The 20,983-nt window shown below is 40.5% G+C and overlaps 1 protein-coding gene across 4 annotated transcripts; it reads right to left on the bottom strand.

Annotated features, from left to right (window-relative positions):
- Positions 1 to 5,975: 5,975 nt before the first annotated feature.
- LOC117559468 lies at positions 5,976 to 12,921 on the bottom strand. 4 transcript variants are annotated; one of them, XM_034236242.1, is made up of 18 exons: positions 12,314 to 12,912; positions 12,087 to 12,183; positions 11,916 to 11,990; positions 11,569 to 11,673; positions 11,278 to 11,433; positions 10,996 to 11,100; positions 10,650 to 10,882; positions 10,392 to 10,570; positions 9,697 to 9,790; positions 9,379 to 9,614; positions 9,047 to 9,161; positions 8,529 to 8,646; positions 8,357 to 8,448; positions 7,814 to 7,931; positions 7,615 to 7,716; positions 7,358 to 7,531; positions 6,706 to 6,882; positions 5,976 to 6,476 (listed from the first exon to the last, which is right to left on the bottom strand). In XM_034236242.1, exons 1-18 carry the CDS (start codon positions 12,380 to 12,382, stop codon positions 6,004 to 6,006), a joined length of 2,718 nt encoding a protein of 905 aa, XP_034092133.1. In that variant the 5' UTR covers positions 12,383 to 12,912; the 3' UTR covers positions 5,976 to 6,003. The 4 variants fall into 4 exon arrangements, with proteins under 4 accessions (XP_034092133.1, XP_034092131.1, XP_034092132.1 ...); XM_034236240.1 differs by having other exon boundaries at positions 11,278 to 11,673; XM_034236241.1 differs by having other exon boundaries at positions 11,278 to 11,673; positions 12,087 to 12,172; positions 12,237 to 12,911.
- Positions 12,922 to 20,983: the final 8,062 nt, after the last annotated feature.

Here is a 20,983-nt window from a genome sequence, read left to right as displayed (position 1 = left end):
TACTGGCCTATGCTGAAATGTCAAAGTCTCTGCAGAGCACGACACATGGCCAAAAAAGACGGAGACCAACTGACCTTTGACCCTGACCGACAGTGTAACTTGACAAGGCACTGTGGATGACTGACTCTGGGGTGAACCTGACCAAACTTGACATGACAACCAGACAGTGTGAGTGTGAATGAATGCCGGCATGTGATCAGTGTAACTGCATGATTCTAAAACAATAACTAACCAAGCATGTTTTTGGACTAACATATTATTTTGGAGCTCCAAGGGAAACGAGAGGTTTCCTAAAAATTCCACAAAAAGGGGAAACCGCACATGTGATATTTTCCTCTCACATGAGTTGGCGGTTTGCAAATGTAAAAGCTGAAGATTCTGTTTCTTTTAGGCCTGAAGGACGGAGAGGAACACTTCTTTTCACTGAAGTGTTCACTGTGGAAATAATGATAATAATGTTCGTTATGTCCCTAACCAATTACCTGACAGTTTTTGTTCCCCTCCCATTACAGGGTTTTGTTACACATTATTTCGTGTGTAAAAGGGGGGAGTGAGTATAAGGTATAAATGTCAACATGGCTGTAAAATTCACAATTTAAATTTTTCTTTTAAGGATTGAGCATTGAATGTAATTAACCTGCTCCATATCTGGGGATAAGATACTGTTTGATGAATGTTGAGATGTTTCTAAATATTGATTTGAATTATAACAGGTAACAAAGAAGCAGTGGCCAAGGGGCTACTGTGAAACCGAAGAAGTTGACCTGTGATGATGAAACAATTTTGTAATATTTTAACAGACATTAGAGTAACTGAGGTTTGAAATATAGAAAGAACATATTACAGTTAAAGCTAAAACATAGTAATGTAATGAGACAGAATTTAATTTAGACAACATCATGTAACTAGCCTGGTAAAGAAGTAAAAGCCATAGACTTTATTATTTAGGTCATTACGGGGATATACATTTCATCTAAATTTAGAATAGAAAGACATTTGATGACAGTTTGTTGGAATTCTGTATTCATTTTTTCAGCGTGATAATATCTAAGCACTGACAGGTAGAAGCAGTATCACCAGGAAATCATTCACTTTGTTAGCATCGTGAGTTTGGTTGTTTTTGAATCCATAACATTAGTGTGTTTCTTTACCAGAAACATTAGCAGTTCATATTATATTTGGATTTTAAATAGGATTTCATTTAAAAATAAACACAGATGCTTGTCAGAAATTCAGAGCTATTGAAATATGTTATTTAGTTTACCTAAAGATGTTGAGGTTCTTATTTAGTTGGCACAATCCAAGTACTAAGATTCTGAAGCTGTACTGGCAGATAGGAGGTCTACAATTAATTTAGAAAACCTGTTCACAGACGGCTGTTGTTTCAAGACACCCCACCAACAGGCTCCAAGTGGGTCAAACAGCTGAGCGTAGGCTTGAGGGAGTTGTATCAGATTTCTCCACACAGGTCACCGGCGCCAAAAGGGGGACCCGAGAAGCACGAGGACAAAGTGGCTCAACCCCAGGCTCTCCGACCCCGACCGAGTGACCCAGCGGACCTCTTATGCCGTCTGCCTGGGAGAAAAGGGGGACAGCTCGTACCACGGGAGCCAGTGTGCGGCGGGGAAACCACCTGCTAGGACCAGGGGACGACATCAGGACGGACGTGGCCCTGGCAGACGTGGACTACTCGGAAGCAGCAGACTGGAGGAGCAGGACCCTGGAGACATCCTTACAGCAGACGACCCGGGAGGCATCATCAGCGGGCCGGAGAAGGAGGACCCTGGAGACATCTCTACAGCATCGACCCGGAAGCCGCCATCAGCGGGCCGGAAGACGAGGAGGAGGAAGACATCTCTCTAGCAGGCAGCCCAGAAGCTGCTGTCAGCGGATTTGGGGGGACAAAGACACGGCAAGCCGGGACGGCGCAGCAGAGGAGTCTACTTTGCTCTGATCAGTTCCACCCGTGAAGGGCAAGCTGCATCTCCCCCTCCCTATTAGCTGTCCTTGTGGGCTATTCCTCCGAGGGGGGGGGGGGCTGATTATTCTAGCACTCAGCTACCCCCTCATGGTTCCTTCACTGCCATGGAAAGTGGTGTTCGGTCTCCATGAAGGTTTCAAGTACTCTGAATACCAGCTTCGGATGGATTTACGGACACAGTAGAAAAGAATGACCGTGGGTATATTTCAAAATGCCTTGTCTAAGTTTATCTCTGGAGAAGGAGATAAAAAGGGGGATTTGTAGAGTTATATTTGTATTTATTCATGTTAGCAAACTATGGATAAGCTTAAAATGGGAATAATTTGGGTAAAACTGTGAGCTGCATTTGGGGCCTGTTGACATGTGTTTTTGAGGACAAAGGAAGATGGGGGAAGGTGAGAGCATGTCCTGATTTGCATTCAACTTAGAACGAGCTACAGTGGTTGTGATGTTAAGAGAGGTCCCTTGGGTTTCTCTGGTGCTTATCAATAGTAGCAGTTAAGTGAATACTGTTCAAACAATACCTGTGTTTGTGTTTTATATTGATTTCTCTGTTTTATCCTTTCATAAATGTAAGGACTACAAATGGCTATAAACATTCTGGGCTGGTTGGAGTAAACAGGGTTTTATTGCTCTGTGGGGGAGGTGTAGGTATGCAGGCCTTGAGACCTTTTGTTGGAAAGTGAGCCTGTTTGGTTTCCTGCTGCGTTTCCTGCTGCGTTGCGTCTCCCAATGAGATGACCTGAAAAGATGACCAGCTGACCTAACACCAAACCCCTCCTTCTTACTCTGGTATATATCCGGTGGATCCCTGGCGTTCGGGCTCTTCTTCACATGCTGCCCTCGGGTGAAAGTAGCTCTGCAGTATGCGGACTAGAGCAGGAGTAAGCCGGCATTACTCCTTAAGTATTGCAATATAACTGTAATATATCATGTTGTATTGTAATGATTGTATTGCATTGTCATATTGCCATTAAAGTAGATTATTGTTAACGGTTACTTTGTAGATATGGATTCCTTCCTGTATTATAACCAGCTTCATAGGAACGCGCGGAGATTTGAAAAGCGGACCAGTTATCCCTCCAAATCTCCAACACTGTGCAGCCAGGTCAACGTCTGACCATCACCTGTCAGGTCTCTTACGGTCCGTCTACACTACAGGCGTCAAAAAATGCTTTCAACGCTTCGCCCATTCACTTTGAATGGGGTGACGTCACTTTTAGCCGAACTGCATTTTGGGAAGCGACGTGGAGCGTTGCTGGCGTAGCTGGCGTCAAAAGTTGAGCAATGTTCAACTTTTGACGCCTCGACGGAGGCGTCAGCCAATGAAATCCCGTTTATGCAAATCTGCCAGTACAAGCACTAGCCAATCAAACCGCGTGTATGCTGGGAGAGACTACGCAGGTAATTTCCTCATATTCAAAAAAATTGAGGGAAAATTCATTATAGCGGTAGTGAATCACCCGGTGCTGTATGATCAGTCTCTGTTCATCTACCGGGATACAAACCGGAGGAGCGAGGCATGGAGGGAGGTGGCAGAGACAGTGGGTGAAACTGGTAGGTTTTCGCCTGTTTGGGGATTTTATATCCAGTTTACTTCGTTTTAACATTGCTATTGCTTTGTATGTCGGGGGCGGGAGATTCATGTGATTGGTTGTTGGTCGCGTTGCTCGCAAAAAATCCCCAAGCTTCAGATACGCCCACCTCCAAGCGTCAACGCACGCTGCTGTGTGGACGCTCCGTCAGTTGAATGGGGTGACGTAGGATATTTTCAAACTTCGCCGAACTGCATTGTGGGTAGCATGGCAAGGCGTTGCAAGCATCGCGAGCGTCTATCGGCGTCAAAAGTTGAACAATGTTCAACTTTTGAGGCTCGATGCTTGCTCGAAGCTGGCGTCAGCCAATGAAATCCCGTTTATGCAAATCTGCCAGTACAAGTGCTAGCCAATCAAACCGCGTGTATGCTGGGAGAGACTACGCAGGTCATATCCTCATATTAAAAAAAATGGAGGGAAAATTCATTATAGCGGTAGTGAATCACCCGGTGCTGTATGATCAGTCTCTGTTCATCTACCGGGATACAAACCGGAGGAGCGAGGCATGGAGGGAGGTAGCAGAGACAGTGGGTGAAACTGGTAGGTTTTCGCCTGTTTGGGGATTTTATATCCAGTTTACTTCGTTTTAACATTGCTATTGCTTTGTATGTCGGGGGCGCGAGATTCATGTGATAGGTTGTTGGTCGCGTTGCTCGCAAAAAATCGCCAAGCCTCAGACACGCCCAGCTTCAAGCTTTTTGGACGCCTGTAGTGTAGACGGGCCGTTATTCTGTTTAATAATAATAATAATAAAATTCAATAACGTGCTTTAACCACTAGGTGTCCCTTTCTATCAGCTGTGCACCTTTATGGTGTAAATACAGCCTATCTACCAATTGGATCAAATATAAAAGTCAGCCGAATTAGTGTTGATACTGCAAGGAGACGTATTGTGTGAAAATAAATCTAAGATGTTGTTTAATTGCTGATATATGTATGATCCACTTCACGTTTTCAGTTTTGGCGGCAGTTCTCATGTTTGTCTAGAAGTCTTCTCATCAGGGCTGTATAAATACAGAACTACGGCAGATATGTAATATTTAATGCAGCCGAACCGTGTATTACCATGCCGTTATGTGATGACATTCAAAGAGAAAAGCAAGCACACTCAGAATAAAGTATTATTTTAATGTTTTCGGATTTCACATCGCATAAACACCATTTCCCAACGTGCATTGCGGCTAAACCATCGAATCACCGAGCTGAGGTCTGTTTCCGGTATTGTTTTTGACAGATGTATTTTGTTATACACACACATTCCTTCACATTTAAATTTACATTAAAGTATTTCGTGAGGCCATATAAAATGTTTTTAAATATGACTACTGTTCGAGTTGAAGAGTTTGTAAATTAACATGAACCGAAGCTGTTGCCTGGTAACACAAACGCACGTCACGTCCGTTAATTCCACATCCACAGATTAACATCGATTTAATAAATTAATGTAGCCTTTGTTTCTGCTAAAAGAGGTGTCGACCAGCTGGAGCAACAAGAAAATCGGCGAAATCGAGTGTGACTATTACAAATTAAATCATTATTTTATTAATATTGATAATAATAACAACCGACCGTCGGGGTAGCATTTGCTTGGCATTTCCGGGTATATCTCCACTGGTTGGGCTATGTTAACAATACTGTGTAATTGTCACGTTTGAAGGGACAACATCGTGACATCTTCACGTCTCCCAGCATGGTAAATCGTCACATGTTCACGTCTTGCCTTGATACCGGGTTGTGCTGACCATGTCCATGCCTTTATGACAACAGTGTACCAATCTTCTGATGGCTACTTCCAGCAGGATAACTCACCGTGTCACAAAGCTCAAATATTCTCCAACTGGTTTTGAACATGACAATGACTTTTACTCAAATGGCCTCCACAGTCACCAGATCCAAATCCTACAGAGCACCATTGGGATGTGGTGGAACCAGAGATTTGCGTCATGGATGTGCAGCTGACAAATCTGCAGCAACTGCGTGATGCGATCAGGTCAATATTGAGCAAAATCTCTGAGGAATGTTTCCAGTAGCCTACCTTGTTTAATCTATGCAATGAAGACTTAATGCAGTTCTGAAAGCAGATGGGGGTCCAACCCATCCTAGCAAGGTGTACCTAATTAAGTGGCCGGTGAGTGTATTACTTAGGTCCATTTGTATTGTTAGTGTGTGTCTGTAGGAGTAAAGTCTAGACACATTCTTTGGATGTAAGCATTGGTTAATTAAACAGATCATGATAATAAGGGTGATCACCAAAACCTTATACCAGGGGTGGGGAACCTCCGGCCCTCGAGGTAACTCGGATCCGAAGCTGACTGATAACTGCTAATGGCATTTAGTTGAATACCAGACATAGTAAATGCAAAGCAGGATAATACAAAAAAAAGGTAATAAACAAGCCATTAAATCGTAATACTCGTTTTAATACGTTCACATGCATACAACACAATACAATAGACTTGTTAAGTCCTGTTCGTTGTCCTGTTTGTTGTCCTCATCACCGTCGTGTTCGTTGTCCTCATCACCGTCCTGTTTGTTGTCCTCATCACCTTCCTGTTTGTTATCCTCATCACCGTCATGTTCGTTATCCTCATCACCGTCCTGTTCGTTGTCCTCATCACCTTCCTGTTTGTTGTCCTCATCACCTTCCTGTTTGTTGTCCTCATCACCGTCGTGTTTGTTGTCCTCATCACCGTCCTGTTCGTTGTCCTCATCACCTTCCTGTTCGTTGTCCTCATCACCGTCTTCAATGTCTTCCTCCATCATGAGAAAAGACAAGTCCGTGCCAATACAGCTGTAGGTGCTGGTGACTCTGCTCAGTTTCTGCTCCAGAAGATATTGATGGTGTAAAAGACAGCAGTGCAGTCCCCTGTATCCCTCTTCTGTTATATCGCTTGGAGAAACTAAAATAAAAAGACAAAATGACAGTCTATGTAAGGCAACTTTTAATTAGCATTGATGTTGGTTCCATATAAGCAATTTTAATGTTTAACGCCGAGGCTGTATATTAGCTAAAAAGATTTGTGATTCAGAAAAAATGCAATCATTACAGATGCTATTCAGTGACAGACGTTTGACACTGACCAGAAGGGGCAGTGGCAAATGTTATAAATCGGTATTTGTGGAACATACTTTGGTTCCTGATGTCGTCTTTTGTCTGATGAAGGAGGTGGTCCAGTTTGTCCAGTGCCTGCCTCAGATTTTGACAATGCTGGGTCATCTCCTTCACAATGATGACTTTCTCCTCTTCCATACGCCTGACCAGCATAACCTGGTCAAAAAGTCGCCTCTTTGTGCGCAGGTTCACCACCATAATGGAAAAAACACAAAATATGACAACACAACCACAATGGTAAGGCTAATAAAACAAATAATATCCGTTTGCATTCAATCTTTTTAACTTAAATTGCCCAAAACCTTGAAATCTGGTAAAAAATGTTCAACCTCGCCGCTTGCTGAATTTTTTCAATTCTGTCTATGTTGGCAGAATTACATTCAGTATGTCTTGAGATTCAACATTAGTATGCAGTTCAGGGTGGTCAGGAAGGGTTTTACTGTTTCCATAGATGTGCCTGTCCCAGTGAGACTATAGCATGACTATTAAGACTTGATAGGGCAACATCATACAGACCTTTCAATATAATTATTTCAAAATGCTTTGTTGTGATCATGATGATTTGTGACACCTATGTTGACAGCTCTGTGTTACATTGGTGATTGTATTCTAGTACTACAACTGAATTTATGGAATATCTAGGGCAAACAAAAACAAGTTGTTTCTTACCATCTCCTTGCGCCTCCCAGGCCAGAATGACATCCTCAGACAGACTGCATGCTGCTTCTGTGTCAATTGTCTCTGTACAGGTATCAATGGTGTTGTACTGCAGTATCCTCTCTCTGAGTTTCTTCTTGAGCTCTGTCAGTCTTCTCCGTTTGCGTTGCCTTGTTTGGTTGCTGTCTGTAAAGTAAAAATAATAATAATACTAACAATAACAACAACAAGAAACAAATATTGTTTCTAGATAACGTAATAATAAATACCATTTTGTCGATAGAGGTCGTGTTTCTTTCTTCGGAGGGAATAAATAATGTCATCTATTTCTCTCTGGAGCTCCTCCTGGCTGCTCTGGCCTCCATGTTTCTCTTGAAAACAGAAACAACCAGGTATAATCATAAAACATGAAGCCAAATGTTTGGAAATATGGAACCAAATCTATACCACAGTGATCATATAACATACCAGTGGCTGCCCATTGCTTGACCTCCAACACCCACTGCTCCGTGTCCTCCAGGGAGATGTTCAGCTCTTGCTTGAGACTCTCAAGATTGTCCACTTCAGTTTGTGCTCTCTGTGTAGTCTGGTTAGAATGTTTAAAAGCAGAAAGTGAATATGCGTTCCAGTTGGTTGAGAAGGTTGTTTTTTACTGAATTCCTTTATGAACATTAACTGACCAGACAACAACATGAAATGCTCAACACCTTCTCTTCAAGGTTGGCAAGTATCACCTTAGTGTCCCTTTTCTTTTTTTTAAAAGATCAAGCAGGATTAACATGATTATTATTATACAGAAATTCAGATGAATCAACCTATAGTGCTTAATTACAAACAACAGAACAGAGACTCTCTTGGCAGAGCAGTGTGCCATGGCAGCACCATCATAATGACATGATTGCAGAATATATTTTATTCAACAACATGTAGCTATGGATGGTGTTAAATTACTACAACAAGAAACTCAGATATTCTTAATGTACATTTTGAAATGCAGCATGGACGTCTTACTTTGACAAATCTCTTTGAGAGTGTCTTGTGGAGATTCTCCACCTTCCTGTGGTTCCATAGCATAGCCAGCACGGTTATCATATCTGCTCTAGCTGTAAACACAAAAACATGAGAATTCACATCAGCTTTACAATGTGGCACTGCCTAAAACAATTTGTTTTCCTCTACAAACCTGATTTGGTCATGTATTTTGTTGTCAGAGCTGCCCTTGAGAGGAAGCTGTTAACCTGTTCCACTTCCTCGCCAACAGTATTTCCAGCACCTTCCTGGCTTCTGCCACCCCACTTCACCTGCTCAGAATCATAAACAATGAGATCTAGATATTTAGTTCAATATTATAATTTCTTGTACTGTACATCTTTAGTTACCATCAGTGTCAGGAGAAATTTCAGAAAGTTAAAATGTTCTGAGATTGAATTATGCTTTGAACTACAATGTCACAACTGCAGTTATTTTAAGCTCTGTTCATTCATTATTTCTACAGTGCGGATATATTTACTAAAACAACATAATGGGTTTTGGAAGCCTATCCTTGTGACAGTCTGTTTTGTAACAATTTTGTCAACATTTGTAACTATTGCAATTATTCCACAGGCTTGAATAGAATATACTACATGATATTCTTATGTGCACTACAATTTCTAAAACATTTGAATCTAGTCACACAAATGTTTAACTTGCATACTGTACCTCGCATTTGCCTGTGTGGGCCTTGGCGTGCATTACAGAGAGAAAAGGTTTCATCTCTGTAAGTGGTTGGAGCTCTGGCAACTTTGCTGCGATCTTCTCCAAATAAGGCCAGTACCTGTAATGACAAAATCAATTAGCTTTTCCAGTTGCATGATGGCATAATAGTAAAAAGATAAATCAGGTCCTTAAAATTACCAGTACAATCCTTGTAACCAACATCAGCATTTATCCAAATGAATGCTTTTTTTGCTTTACATCTACTGGATGTGCAAGAATTAAATAGATAACACGTTTCACACAAACACTTTGCATTTTGCAATAGTTATAACTACCTGCAGGCAACATCCATACAAAAGAATGTTGCATTCGCAACTTCAGCCAGCTCCTTCTGCAGGAACATTGGGCAGGCATATATTTCACCACGGTAGTGATTTAGGCCTTGTAGCAAGATGCCATGTCTGCACACAGCTATTTGCAGGCCTTCCTCGTCCACCTTGGCCCTGGACTTGTGTGAGGTTTCTCTGCAAGCTGTGAATGTTGCCGGTCCACAAACATCACGACCACTTTTCTGAAATAGACACAATCTGTTACATTTAACCCTGTGCTAAGTAAAATAAATAAAAGGGTTAGTGGGTTGAATAGATTCTTACAATCGTCATCTGGCTCCTGATTTTGTCGACAAAGGCAGACACTTTACTGTCCTGAGCAATGAACAGTCCATCAAATAGAGACGGTTCATCTGTCCTGCGAAATTCGAGAAATAAATTGTAAGCAACATTATCATACATACATAAGTTTGATTGTGTCCTCTATTTAATGTGGGCAATTTGCTTTTGCTATCAATTTTTCATAAATGTGGAAAAGGCCTTTGTGAATTTGATCTGTAATTTTGTGTAAAGCCTTTTGTCACCATTATTTAACATTAGTGAAAAGTTTACTGACTTCTTGTAGAAAGGTAAAAATAAAAGTACATCCTTTATATTGCTGGCATGGAATAGGGCAGAGGAAGGCAGAGAAAAAGGTTCCTGGACAATTTAATACATTTATCATGAAGCGATTATATCCAAAGCTGGTTCTTAGCTCCAACATATCCAACTAACCTCAACCATTTAACATTTTAAAGTTGAGCTAACTTTACAGGTGTCATATACAATAATGTTTATGAATTGGATTGATATAATTATGTGTAATTACAAACCAACTATTGTTTTCTGATGGTCTACAAACTTTGGAAAATAAAATAAAATAAAAAAATTGGAAAGTTGGGGAAAGTTAAACATTTCAGCAAAGACATTCAGCTTAGTCAATAAAACAACAACTAAAATGAGAATATGATTTCACTGACCCTCTGGACTTCTTGAAACGATAATGCTTTCTATTGCCATCTACAGCAATAGCCAGCATGTCAGGTGTGCATGCTGGGCATTTAAAGGGCTCCACCAGGCACAGATCTTCTTGTCTGTAATTACAGAAGGCAAACTCCCGAAAGACTCTGTGGAAGGTATCGCTACAGATTCTGCCTGTCTGGAAACAAGAATGGTATTCATTTTGTTAATTCAAAGTTTGGTATTCAAAAATCTTGAAAACCACATTTTATTCTTACCCTTCCTGTGGAAAACGATCGATGTTCAAGCATTTTTATAAATACTTGCTGGGATAATGCTGGGCTGGCCAATTTCATTTGCTCGAATGATGTGAACACATCAAACTTAAAAATAATTTTGCAGCTGTCGGTTGCTGGCCAGTATTTGTATCCAAGCAAGTCACCTATGCTCGGGGACCATTTGGTGGAACAAGTTGGACAGCACACAGAAGGCAGGCAAACATTGTATGGACCTGAGAAAAAATATAAATGTGCAATTTGACAGGTATCTATGCAACGCAGGACAAAAGTATAATAGTAATCCTGTATTTTTGCTTGACCACATCGTCTTCTGGTGGCAACAAACCATTGATAGTCACCAACACGGTCTGCTTTCCTGGGATGATGGTGAAATCTTTGCTTGGACCACAGAAACAGATTTGGGATGGTGGAGGAATTGGAAGCAGACACACTGCAGCAAAGACAATTTCAGAGATTCATATGCATGTTAGGACATGTAGTCAATACAAATTGAGACATTTGAATAGTTAAAGCAAACTTCCGACATGGTGAAAATGATGCCGCTGTATATGTAGTGCACATTAGGAAACCATGGTAAGGGAATATGTAATAAACTATTTGAACCCACCTTGTTCACAGAGTCCATATTGGCCACTTTCATCCACAACCACTAAGGATGTGGGAGGAATAGGTCTGTAAAACCCATCAATCATGGCTTCCCTGTCATGGAAGACATTTTTGCCATGGATAATTGGGTCACATGCCGGACAAAGAAAGGGAGTTCCTGGTGGAACACAGTCCAAGCACCGGACCACAGCATCAGCAGTTTTGCATTGGAGACAGGAATGTTTAGTGACAATCTCTGCAGCCAATTTCAAATTAAGGAGCTCTGGCATTGCAGCTCTGAATTTTTGTTCACGTTTCAACTGTCTTTGGGTCCATGTTGTTACAGTGGGTGTTTCTTCTGATGATGCAGGGACAGTGAGAGAACCCAACAGGTTTCTCAGTGTGAGAAGATGTTGATCTAAAATAACAAAATATAAAACAAATCATGGAATTTAGTTTAATTAAAAAAAGATATTCCATACTTATTCCATACTTATACATATTTGGGTCGGAAAACAATCGACCTATTTGGTCGTATTAGTTGGAGGACTTGTTGATGGCTTATCACTTTAAAATGTATCATGAACACAGCTATTACATACTATAAACAATTAGCTACATTTCAAGTTGAAGGATAATTTAAGAATTCATTGTGCATACCAAGACTTGGGACCTGTAGAGGAATATCATGTGTCTCCTCGACCTCTGGGGACTCCAGAGAGCTGGAAGGTTTAACTGCATAAACAAAGTACGATGATATAGGAAACATTATTGAAGACCAACGACATTAAAACTTAATGAAACACTAGAACTAGATGATATTGTACAGACCAGATCGATTCTTATTCCAATGTTGGGGTAGAATGTTCCCATCCAGGTCCCTCTTCCTCCAGGACATATTTGATCCTTGCGTTATTTTCTTTGGTTTCTTTGGTATATTAATATATAAAAGAGATTAGATATATCCCTTAATTGTTGCACACAAATCTTTGTAATGTGTGTGTCTTTTATCATTTGAGTAAATGTTATAATACATATTTGGATAATGTTGTACTTGCCTTATTTGCCAACTCATCTGAGAGGGCTTTCCCTGCCTCTAGCCATTCATTCAGTTGCTTGGATGCCATTTTTAAGTGAGGGTAAAAAGGGCAACAACAAACAAAGGATGAACTGACATACAGCGAGGGAGAAAAACAAAACAAAAGACAAGAAAATGAGAGGGGTGAAAGAGAGTAGGAAGAAGAATATGGCCCTGAAAAGAACCGTTGATTTTTTTATGATAATAGGCTATTTCAAATAATTGAATTGATGGATGACCTGAAAAATAACAAACAGATTAACTCAGATTAGTTGTGCTACCATGTATTTTAATTGTTGCTTCATAAATAAACATTTGTCTAAATAAAACTACAGGCACCAATGTCAATCAAGTCCCAGGTAAATCAGTAATTACAGGGAAATATATTTATCTTTTTAACTAGATGTGATGGCTTCACAAAACTTAAGTTGAATTAGCGAATGTTTAAAGTAGTAAAACTACTATGACCTGATTATATTAAAGTGTTGAACTTACCTTAAAGGGATAGTGGAAATGGAACCTCAAATAGTTTCGTTTTAACTTATATACAAGCATAATTACGTACCAAAACAATCACACCTGATTAAAAAAATATAATAATTGCCTTATGCATGTTAGAAGCACTTTATTGCAGCTTCCCCGAAGTTTTTTAGAAACGAAATGTTCGACTCAGCCAAACCGGAAGTGACGAAAACTTAGGAAGACGATACGATAACAAACTATGGCGTCTATGCAGAATGAACGTGGAAGGGCAAATATACCAGACAAAGAAGAAGGATTGTACGAGGTATCCAGTGATGATAGCGAGTCAGAAACATCCTCTCGGCTTTCCTACGAAAATGTCGTTTTAGGAACTGAATCTGAATCCGGTTCAGTAAGCGACGATGGTGACAATATTGAGCCAGACGATGGACCATTACGTCCTTATTTGTTCGAGCCCGAGGTGATGGTTCACGGCATGGGCAATGGCGAGGATGACCAGGACCAGGCGCCAGATGATGCACCCCTACGCACAAATAATCTTGACTGGTAGGTCCCTAAGCATAGCTCACGCATCTTAAGATCACCTGTAGCCTTTACAAATATTAATCATTGTTAACCAGTTAAGCCCGAAGGTCCCCCCAGTGGACCCCTCCCACAGTTTTTTTTCTCTCACATGTCTCAGGGCTTCTTAACATTTATGAAACTATTAATGTTTCATACCCTTTTAAAGGTAAGAAACTCCGCTAACTGACAATAAGAACAATTGTTAGCTAGAAAAAACACAAGAGTAATACCAAGCCTTTGAATTAGCATTGAGCGAAACAATGCTAACTAATGCTAACGCTTTTTTTACACACAACACACGGTAGAAATGCCCTTATTACTATCTTAACTGCACAAACAAGATATACGATTTAAAGCTGAGACTCCACAGATTCCACACATGTAATGTCATCACTGTAAGACCTCGAATTCCTGGAGCTATAAAGAGAAAGTAAACAACATCCGGTTCCAAAAATATTACAATAATTACGTCTTACCTTTTTTGATTTGTGATCAAAAGTTGTGTTCAACGGAATACAAACGCATTATCAAGGTTAATCCAATGTCGTTGTGTCACGTATAATTTTTTACTGATAATCAATCATCATATTTATGGCAATATACTCGGTATAAAGTATTGACACATCTATTCACCATAATAAAGGTCGGCTATTCACATGCAAATGCTATTGAATGTCCGCCATTGTTTGTGCCCGTCTTCCTATGCTCTCGTCATCACCCGAAGATTTCGTTTCATTCAGAGGGCGCAGTAAAATTGAAAATAAAATGAAACTAGGCGCATGAAATAAAAAAAAATTGTTTATTATGCTTATTTTTAATAAAAATACATAAGTTAAACCCAAAATTCGCGGATTTCCACTATCCCTTTGACTATCATTAATGCAACATGTTAGGTGACATTTAGAAGAAAAAAAAGTGTGTGCATTATGAAAAGCGCCATGTAAATGTCTATTATTATTATTATTATTATTATTATTAAAATGCCATTTCCTTTCGCATTGTTTAAGGTCATATCATGTCCTGGTCTGGCTGAATATACATACTTTTGCCATTGTTATGTTTTATGTCACGTGCTACAAAGGGTTTTGTTTTTAGGCAAGATTTTAGCTCCTTTTGTGCGAAGGAGAAAACTCTCCCTCCAACTTGTTGTAGAAGAACCTTCTTATATTGCAATACATATCCGTTAGCGCATCTGTACCTAAGCTAAGTGCTAACCTTTGCAACCATGCTATTGCTAACAACAAGCATTCACATATACTGCCTATGCCACGGGCCAGCCCTAAAAAAGGGTCTAGCTGCGGCCGCGAAAAGTTGTACTTCCAAATATGGTCAGAAGAGAGCACGCCCAACACGTGAGGTTTACAGACAACAAACAACATGGCGCACCGAGTACAGGTACTTAACGTATTGTGGTTTTAGATATAATTACATACTATTTAGGTTCTCGTTTGTTTGTCGATGTGGCTGTTTAGCGCTGTGTAATTGTGTTTATTTTGCTATATATATATCTTAGCTTGACATGCTCGACGTTCAGTTAACTTAGCATATATGCTAACTGAACATGCATGTACTCTAATTTTTACAAGAATCTGATTTTATGTAAGTTTTAAATATTAATTGAAGGTGTCTTTCACATTTGAATGTTTTTTATTTAAAACATGTATTAGCTCTTATACTGTAGACATGTAAATATGTATAATTATTATTTTAAGTGTGGTTTAAAGTTAAATGGTAGTTATTGGGTAGAGCCAAGTAACCCAGGTGGATGCAATCAGGTAATTAGGACAGAGCCTCTGTTTTTAGATGGGGTTTATGCTGTAGGCCTGACATTTAAACTAGCTGAAGGGCTTTCTGTTCGAACCACAGTGAAATCTAGAGGTTGTTTTGTGCATTAAAGGGTTACCTTCTGAAAGTGAGGAAGTATGACCAGCTTTGTCCCATAGGATTATACAGGCCAGTCCATTGCTGCTTGTTTAAGGAGTTAACTATTTCCAATATTAAAGTCACTTAAATTGTATTCTATTTTATTCACCGATAGACAAACAACACAACACTCCGTGATGGAGCACGCCCAGAGCTCAACAAATTGGACTCGGACACCTTCCAGTGTCCATTTTGTGAAAGGACCGGGTCACACCCAGCCGTCACGTGTACATTATGTCTTGCATGTCCTAATAAAATTCTCATTACAGTATGCCTGGTACTTTGCCATGGAGGCCAGCTTTGACTTCAGCATTGTAAGTATTAAGGAAAGAAGTCACATTAAAATGCTATAACAAACTTAATGAAAATTGATGCTCTTTCTTTAGCATGACATGTCTCTCCTGAGAAGGTGGTGGTGTGTTATCCTGGTGGAAAACTTTGGACTGGAAGGGTATGCTGCAGTGCTACAAAAACATTTGAATTTGTAATTGTATTATCAAGAAGATTTGGGGGGAACACCTGGCTCTAAAATTCAACCTTCTGGTGAAGAAAATGTGTCTTAATTGCAGGTATGGAAAGAGGTTTGCTCACTATAGTGAGGAAGGCAGGGCGACCCTTAGCGACAATGTCCCACGTACATTCAGGATCAGTCGTAAAAGGACGCATGCAAGCAGCACCATGGTCAGTGTATCGCTCAACGTATCTATGACCCTGTGTGCCTGTTTCAGAATGGGTTACTACTCCTAAAACACATACTACATAGAACTTATGGTACATGCAACATTTGTTTTGTGTGGTACTGTGTCATTCTGAATCGAGCCTGGATCATTTTTGGAGGAGTTAAACCGTGCATGTAAAGCACTGTCAAAATAATGGTTGACTGTCTACAGATGCCCCTGGACACTGATGAGGACCACTCCTATAACAAGAGGCCTTACAGCTTCCTTCCTAAAGAGTCGGTTAGTGAATGGACACATTAAAGTGTACAACCCCTGATGCATGTGATTTTATAATATTACATATGACTTCTTTATACCATCTAGTCTTATCAGTAAGATGGAACTTTGTTCTCATGACCTCGCCAAGAACATGAGTGAGGAAGCGCACCAAAGGCTGAAGGACTTGTGAAAGATTCCGAGGAGTTTATTATTTATTCAATATTTTTTTAAGTTGACCAGCTCTGATTTTCCAATTGATGTTCTGTTCAATAAATGTTCATTGAGGAAAACGGTATCAGTGTCATATTTTATATACATCACAGTGAATGCTGAACTTGCCTGACCATATACTGCAGTTGAAAGTACACGATGAAACACTGGCTCAATCAATACAATTCCCACATGCTCTACCCCGGAACCTGCGGTCTTCAGACTCTGGCCCCCCGCACCAACCTGCGATCCTTCGGGGACAGAGCCTTCAGTATGGCAGCCCCCACTCTCTGGAACGCTCTCCCTGCAGAGATCTGCAACATCCTCACACTTGATGCCTTCAAAAGGGCCCTCAAGTCCCATCTGTCTGCCAAGGCCTTTGGCCCCAAATCTATTTGTTGTTTTGTTTGACTGCCTTTTGTTATGTTTGTTTCTACTCCAGTTCTTCTTTTTAAAGGGACCTTGGGTCTCATGAAAGGCGCTATATATATCCCATTATTAATACATCATTGGTAAGCATTTTTACAATATTCTGGCTTTCACTGTTCAAATGAGATGTCAACCATCAAAATGGGATAAGGGGTTCCAAGGGGTTCTCAAACGGATAGGTTATTAATTTATTTGCCTAATAGTTGCTTAAAACGGATAGGTTATTAATTTAATTGCTTAAAACGCCTAATAGTTGCTTAAAACGGATAGGTTATTAATTTAGTTGCCTAATAGTTGCTTAAAATGCCTAATAGTTGCTTAAAACGGATAGGTTATTAATTTAGTTGCTTAAAATGCTACAATAACATGCCATGTACGGTCTCCACCATAGGCGGCGTAGTTGTCGTCAATTCGCTTTTCATCTGCCATGCCTCTCAGCCACCGTAGTGTCAGGTGGGCGTGTCGTGTACCATCGTGTACCGCCGTGTACTGGCCGCGGCCGCAGCTAGACCATATTGTCTTCTTCTTCTTCCACTCGTCGCACTTTTATTAATGCCCAAGGTTAAAGTTCACGGGATTACGATCCGCCAGGAGTTGCTAAATTTAAAACATGACAAGAGGTCGTAATAAACTGCTGCAAGAAATGAATAGACGGGAGCATGTTGTATCTTACACGACCACTAGAGGTGCTACACTTTAAAACGTGGCTATGGGTCGTATTTGGGTCGGAAAACAATCGACCTATTTGGTCGTTTTTTGTTGGAGGACAGGCTGTCATAATCGTTTGTTTCCCTGAACGGCCGACTGTTGTGTGACGTCAAATGCTGCGGCTGCAAGGCATTGTGGGGCAGCATTTTCTCCTCTCCTTTCGGTTAGGGAGGTCCAGTGGTTCCTAAGCTAAAGGAGGTTATAAAGGAAGTTTGAAACCTCCTTTCCTATCATTCTAGAGAATTCGAACGGCACTTATCATGGCTGCCACTGAGGGACTTCTGGGTCATTTCACTCGGTTAGGAAGGTTCCTAAGCTAAATGGACTATTCGACTGCAGCCCCGCAGTGACGCATCCTAAAACCCGGAAGTAAACTTCTTCCGGTTCCTTCGTCAAAAACGCAATGCAATTTCTCCATAGGATTTTGGAAAATAGCTCGAAATAAGGTCTGTGGTTGACACACATTTAAGAGAGGGATCACGTTTTGTTCAGCCGGATAATCTCCACATGTCAACCTTACTTTTATAATGTTTGAATCATAAATCTAGTCGCCAAAATAGAAATGCTAACGTAATGCTATAAACGAATTACAAGCTAGTACAGCAGCAGGGTCGCACGACTTCAACGTCACGCCAACTTAAGATCGTTTCAACTGACTTGCACTGAAACTGCACTTTGAACACTTTAAATATATTATTAACATTTTAAACTGTATACCCCGGTTATCTAGGCTCTTTTTGTGTTTGTTTAATGTATACCACGTTTATCTAGGCCCTTTTTGTTTTGTTTTATGTATACATTAGGGTGACCATATTTTGATTTCCAAAAAAGAGGACATGCTGACCCCAGCCTCGAGATACTTAATGATACTCAACGTTTACTCAAAGATGCCTTATTGTTTTAAAGTATGCCTCCTCTGTATGGATATACAATTATTATTTATATTATTTTACTGTATATAACACAATAATATCTCTCTATAACCAAAGACACACCAAACCAAGGTTACTCAACAATCAACATGCTTTATTATGCCTAGAATTATCTCTGACAAATCTCAAATGCACAAGAATAACTTAAACATCAACCTGTAACAAAATAATAGCTCTCTTTTCAAGACTTTCTGGACAAAAATAAATAACAAAATATATGAAATAGTATAAAATAGAAAATCCAGCTTTAACAAATAATCTCTTTGTATCTTGTCAATGTAAACAATAAAACAGTAACCTCACAAAGATACTAATCTAATTATTTTAAAAGTGCACTATGCAGTTTTGGATTTCATAATTGCCATTAGTGAACATAACATAACATAACATAACATTTGATTACCTAAATCAAACCAAACACATTTTGAGGCACCATGAACCAAATATAAGCCTACTTTAAATGTTTGTAAACACAATTCCAGGCCCTGTCATTGTAAACAACCAGTGAAACGACAACTTGTCACATATTTCTAGCATCAAACAGTTTTCTAGGGTCCCAATTTAAAATTAAAAGTTGAAAGTTTCTCTCCCACAGCTACATAGCTTTCTCTCTCTGCATAGCTGCATACTTCAATCTTCTTCATCCTGCTTTTCTTCTTCATCCTCCTTGTCTGCCCATCGATATTTAGCTGTGGAGCTGATCTTTCCCAGCAGTTTTCGGTTGCTCAACAAATAAGCATGAAAGTCTTTGCAAGACATGTCTTTCAAATTGTATTGCACAAATAGAATCCCCTTCAGTGACAGACAGACAGCTGGTTCCTCTCCTTGGTCCACTGGCTCTGCATCAGTGAGAAAACCCTCTCAACATGCATTGTGAGAGGAAAGTGCAAAGACAAACTGTGCAATCTTCAGTAGTTCTGAGTAACATGCAATGCTTTTGGCTTTTTTATTTTATTTTATTTTTTATTCTTGGGTGGGGATTTTAATTGTAAAGAAAATGCATCTTTAGATCGCAACCATGCAGAGCCGCATCCATCATCCCAGCATGCTCTGAGGCAGCTGGTCCACTCCCACGGCCTGGTGGATGTATGGAGAAGGATGCACGCAGACAACAGGCAGTACACTTGGTCCCACATCAGAGAGAATAGAATCTCATCAGCTAGACTAGATCGTTTTTATTGTTTCAAGCATCATTTTAGTACTTTTAAAATATGCAGCATATCACCTGCTGGTTTTACGGATCACTCTTTGCTTTTATGTAATGTTTTTATTAGAAATGTTTTACCCAGAAGTGCATATTGGCATTTTAACTCGGTTTTAACATTTGATAAACATTTTAAAGAGGCCCTTATTTATTTCTGGAGTGTTTTTAGGCAGAGGAAGGGAGATTTTAGCAGTCTTAGGCAGTGGTGGGACCATGGTAATACTGAGATAAGATTGCTCTGCCAACAGCACACCCTCAATGTCACACAAGACATCATTAGATCTATGAAAGACCTGGAGAGTGATATCGTGGAACTAGAAACAATAAGTGAGACCACAGGAGATCGAGGATATATTCAAATCCTCAAAGAGAAAAAAATGGCTTTAGCCAACCTGCTGGACGTTAACGTTCAGGGTGCACTAGTCAGGTCCCGGTTCCTCAACACTAATGAGATGGATGCTCCCACTAGCTTCTTCTTCGGCCTGGAGAAAAATAATGGGCAGAGGCGAGTGATCCATTCACTGCTGTCAGACACAGGGCAGGAAATAACAGAGCCAAGCCAGATCAGGAGGCGAGCTGTGAGCTTTTATTCCACCCTATACACAAGCGAGTATGAGGAGGGGGAAACTCTGTCCGAGGGGTTCTGCAACGAACTACCTCAGGTCTCCGAGGAGACCAACTCACAGCTCGAAGGGCCATTAACGATCCAGGAGCTGCAGACCGCCCTGCAAGGCATACAGGGACGGCGGGCTCCTGGTATCGATGGCCTCTCCGTAGAGTTTTATAAAGCCTACTGGGACGTCTTGTCACATGACCTTTTAGACGTTTTTAATGAAAGTCTGGCCTCTGGCTCGATGCCGATGTCCTGCAGGAGAGCGGTGATCACGCTGCTACCAAAAAAAGGAAAACTGCAGGACATCAAAAACTGGCGCCCTGTGTCTCTGCTGTGTGTGGATTACAAACTTCTGTCCAAGGCTTTGGTCACCAGGCTGGGGAGGGCTGTGGAGCAGGTCATCCACCCGGACCAGACCTACTGTGTGTCCGGCAGGTCCATGGTGGACAATGTCCACCTAATTCGAGATGTTTTGGAGGTCTCCAGCTCATTGGGCATTAATACTGGTCTGATTTCTCTAGATCAGGAAAAGGCTTTCGACCGCGTTGAGCACAGCTTCCTCTGGAAAGTAATGGGGAAGTTTGGGTTCAGCGCTGGTTTCATAGCCAAGATCAAGGTGTTGTACAATAAGATTGAGAGTGTGCTG

Source organism: Gymnodraco acuticeps, unplaced genomic scaffold (genome assembly GCF_902827175.1).
Source record: "Gymnodraco acuticeps unplaced genomic scaffold, fGymAcu1.1, whole genome shotgun sequence".
Classification (NCBI taxonomy): domain Eukaryota; kingdom Metazoa; phylum Chordata; class Actinopteri; order Perciformes; family Bathydraconidae; genus Gymnodraco; species Gymnodraco acuticeps.
Note: the sequence above shows the minus strand (reverse complement) of the source record. Positions and strands in the feature narration are given on the sequence as shown.

What these genes read in the sequence shown, in the direction of transcription:
- LOC117559468 (XM_034236240.1), bottom strand. Translation starts at nt 12,382, where the DNA reads ATGGCATCCAAGCAACTGAATGAATGGCTAGAGGCAGGGAAAGCCCTC. An exon ending in CAGATGAGTTGGCAAATAAG is followed by an intron (nt 12,184 to 12,313) that starts GCAAGTACAACA and finishes AATATACCAAAG; the next exon opens with AAACCAAAGAAAATAACGCA. An exon ending in CTGGGAGGCGCAAGGAGATG is followed by an intron (nt 6,883 to 7,357) that starts GTAAGAAACAAC and finishes TTTCCATTATGG; the next exon opens with TGGTGAACCTGCGCACAAAG.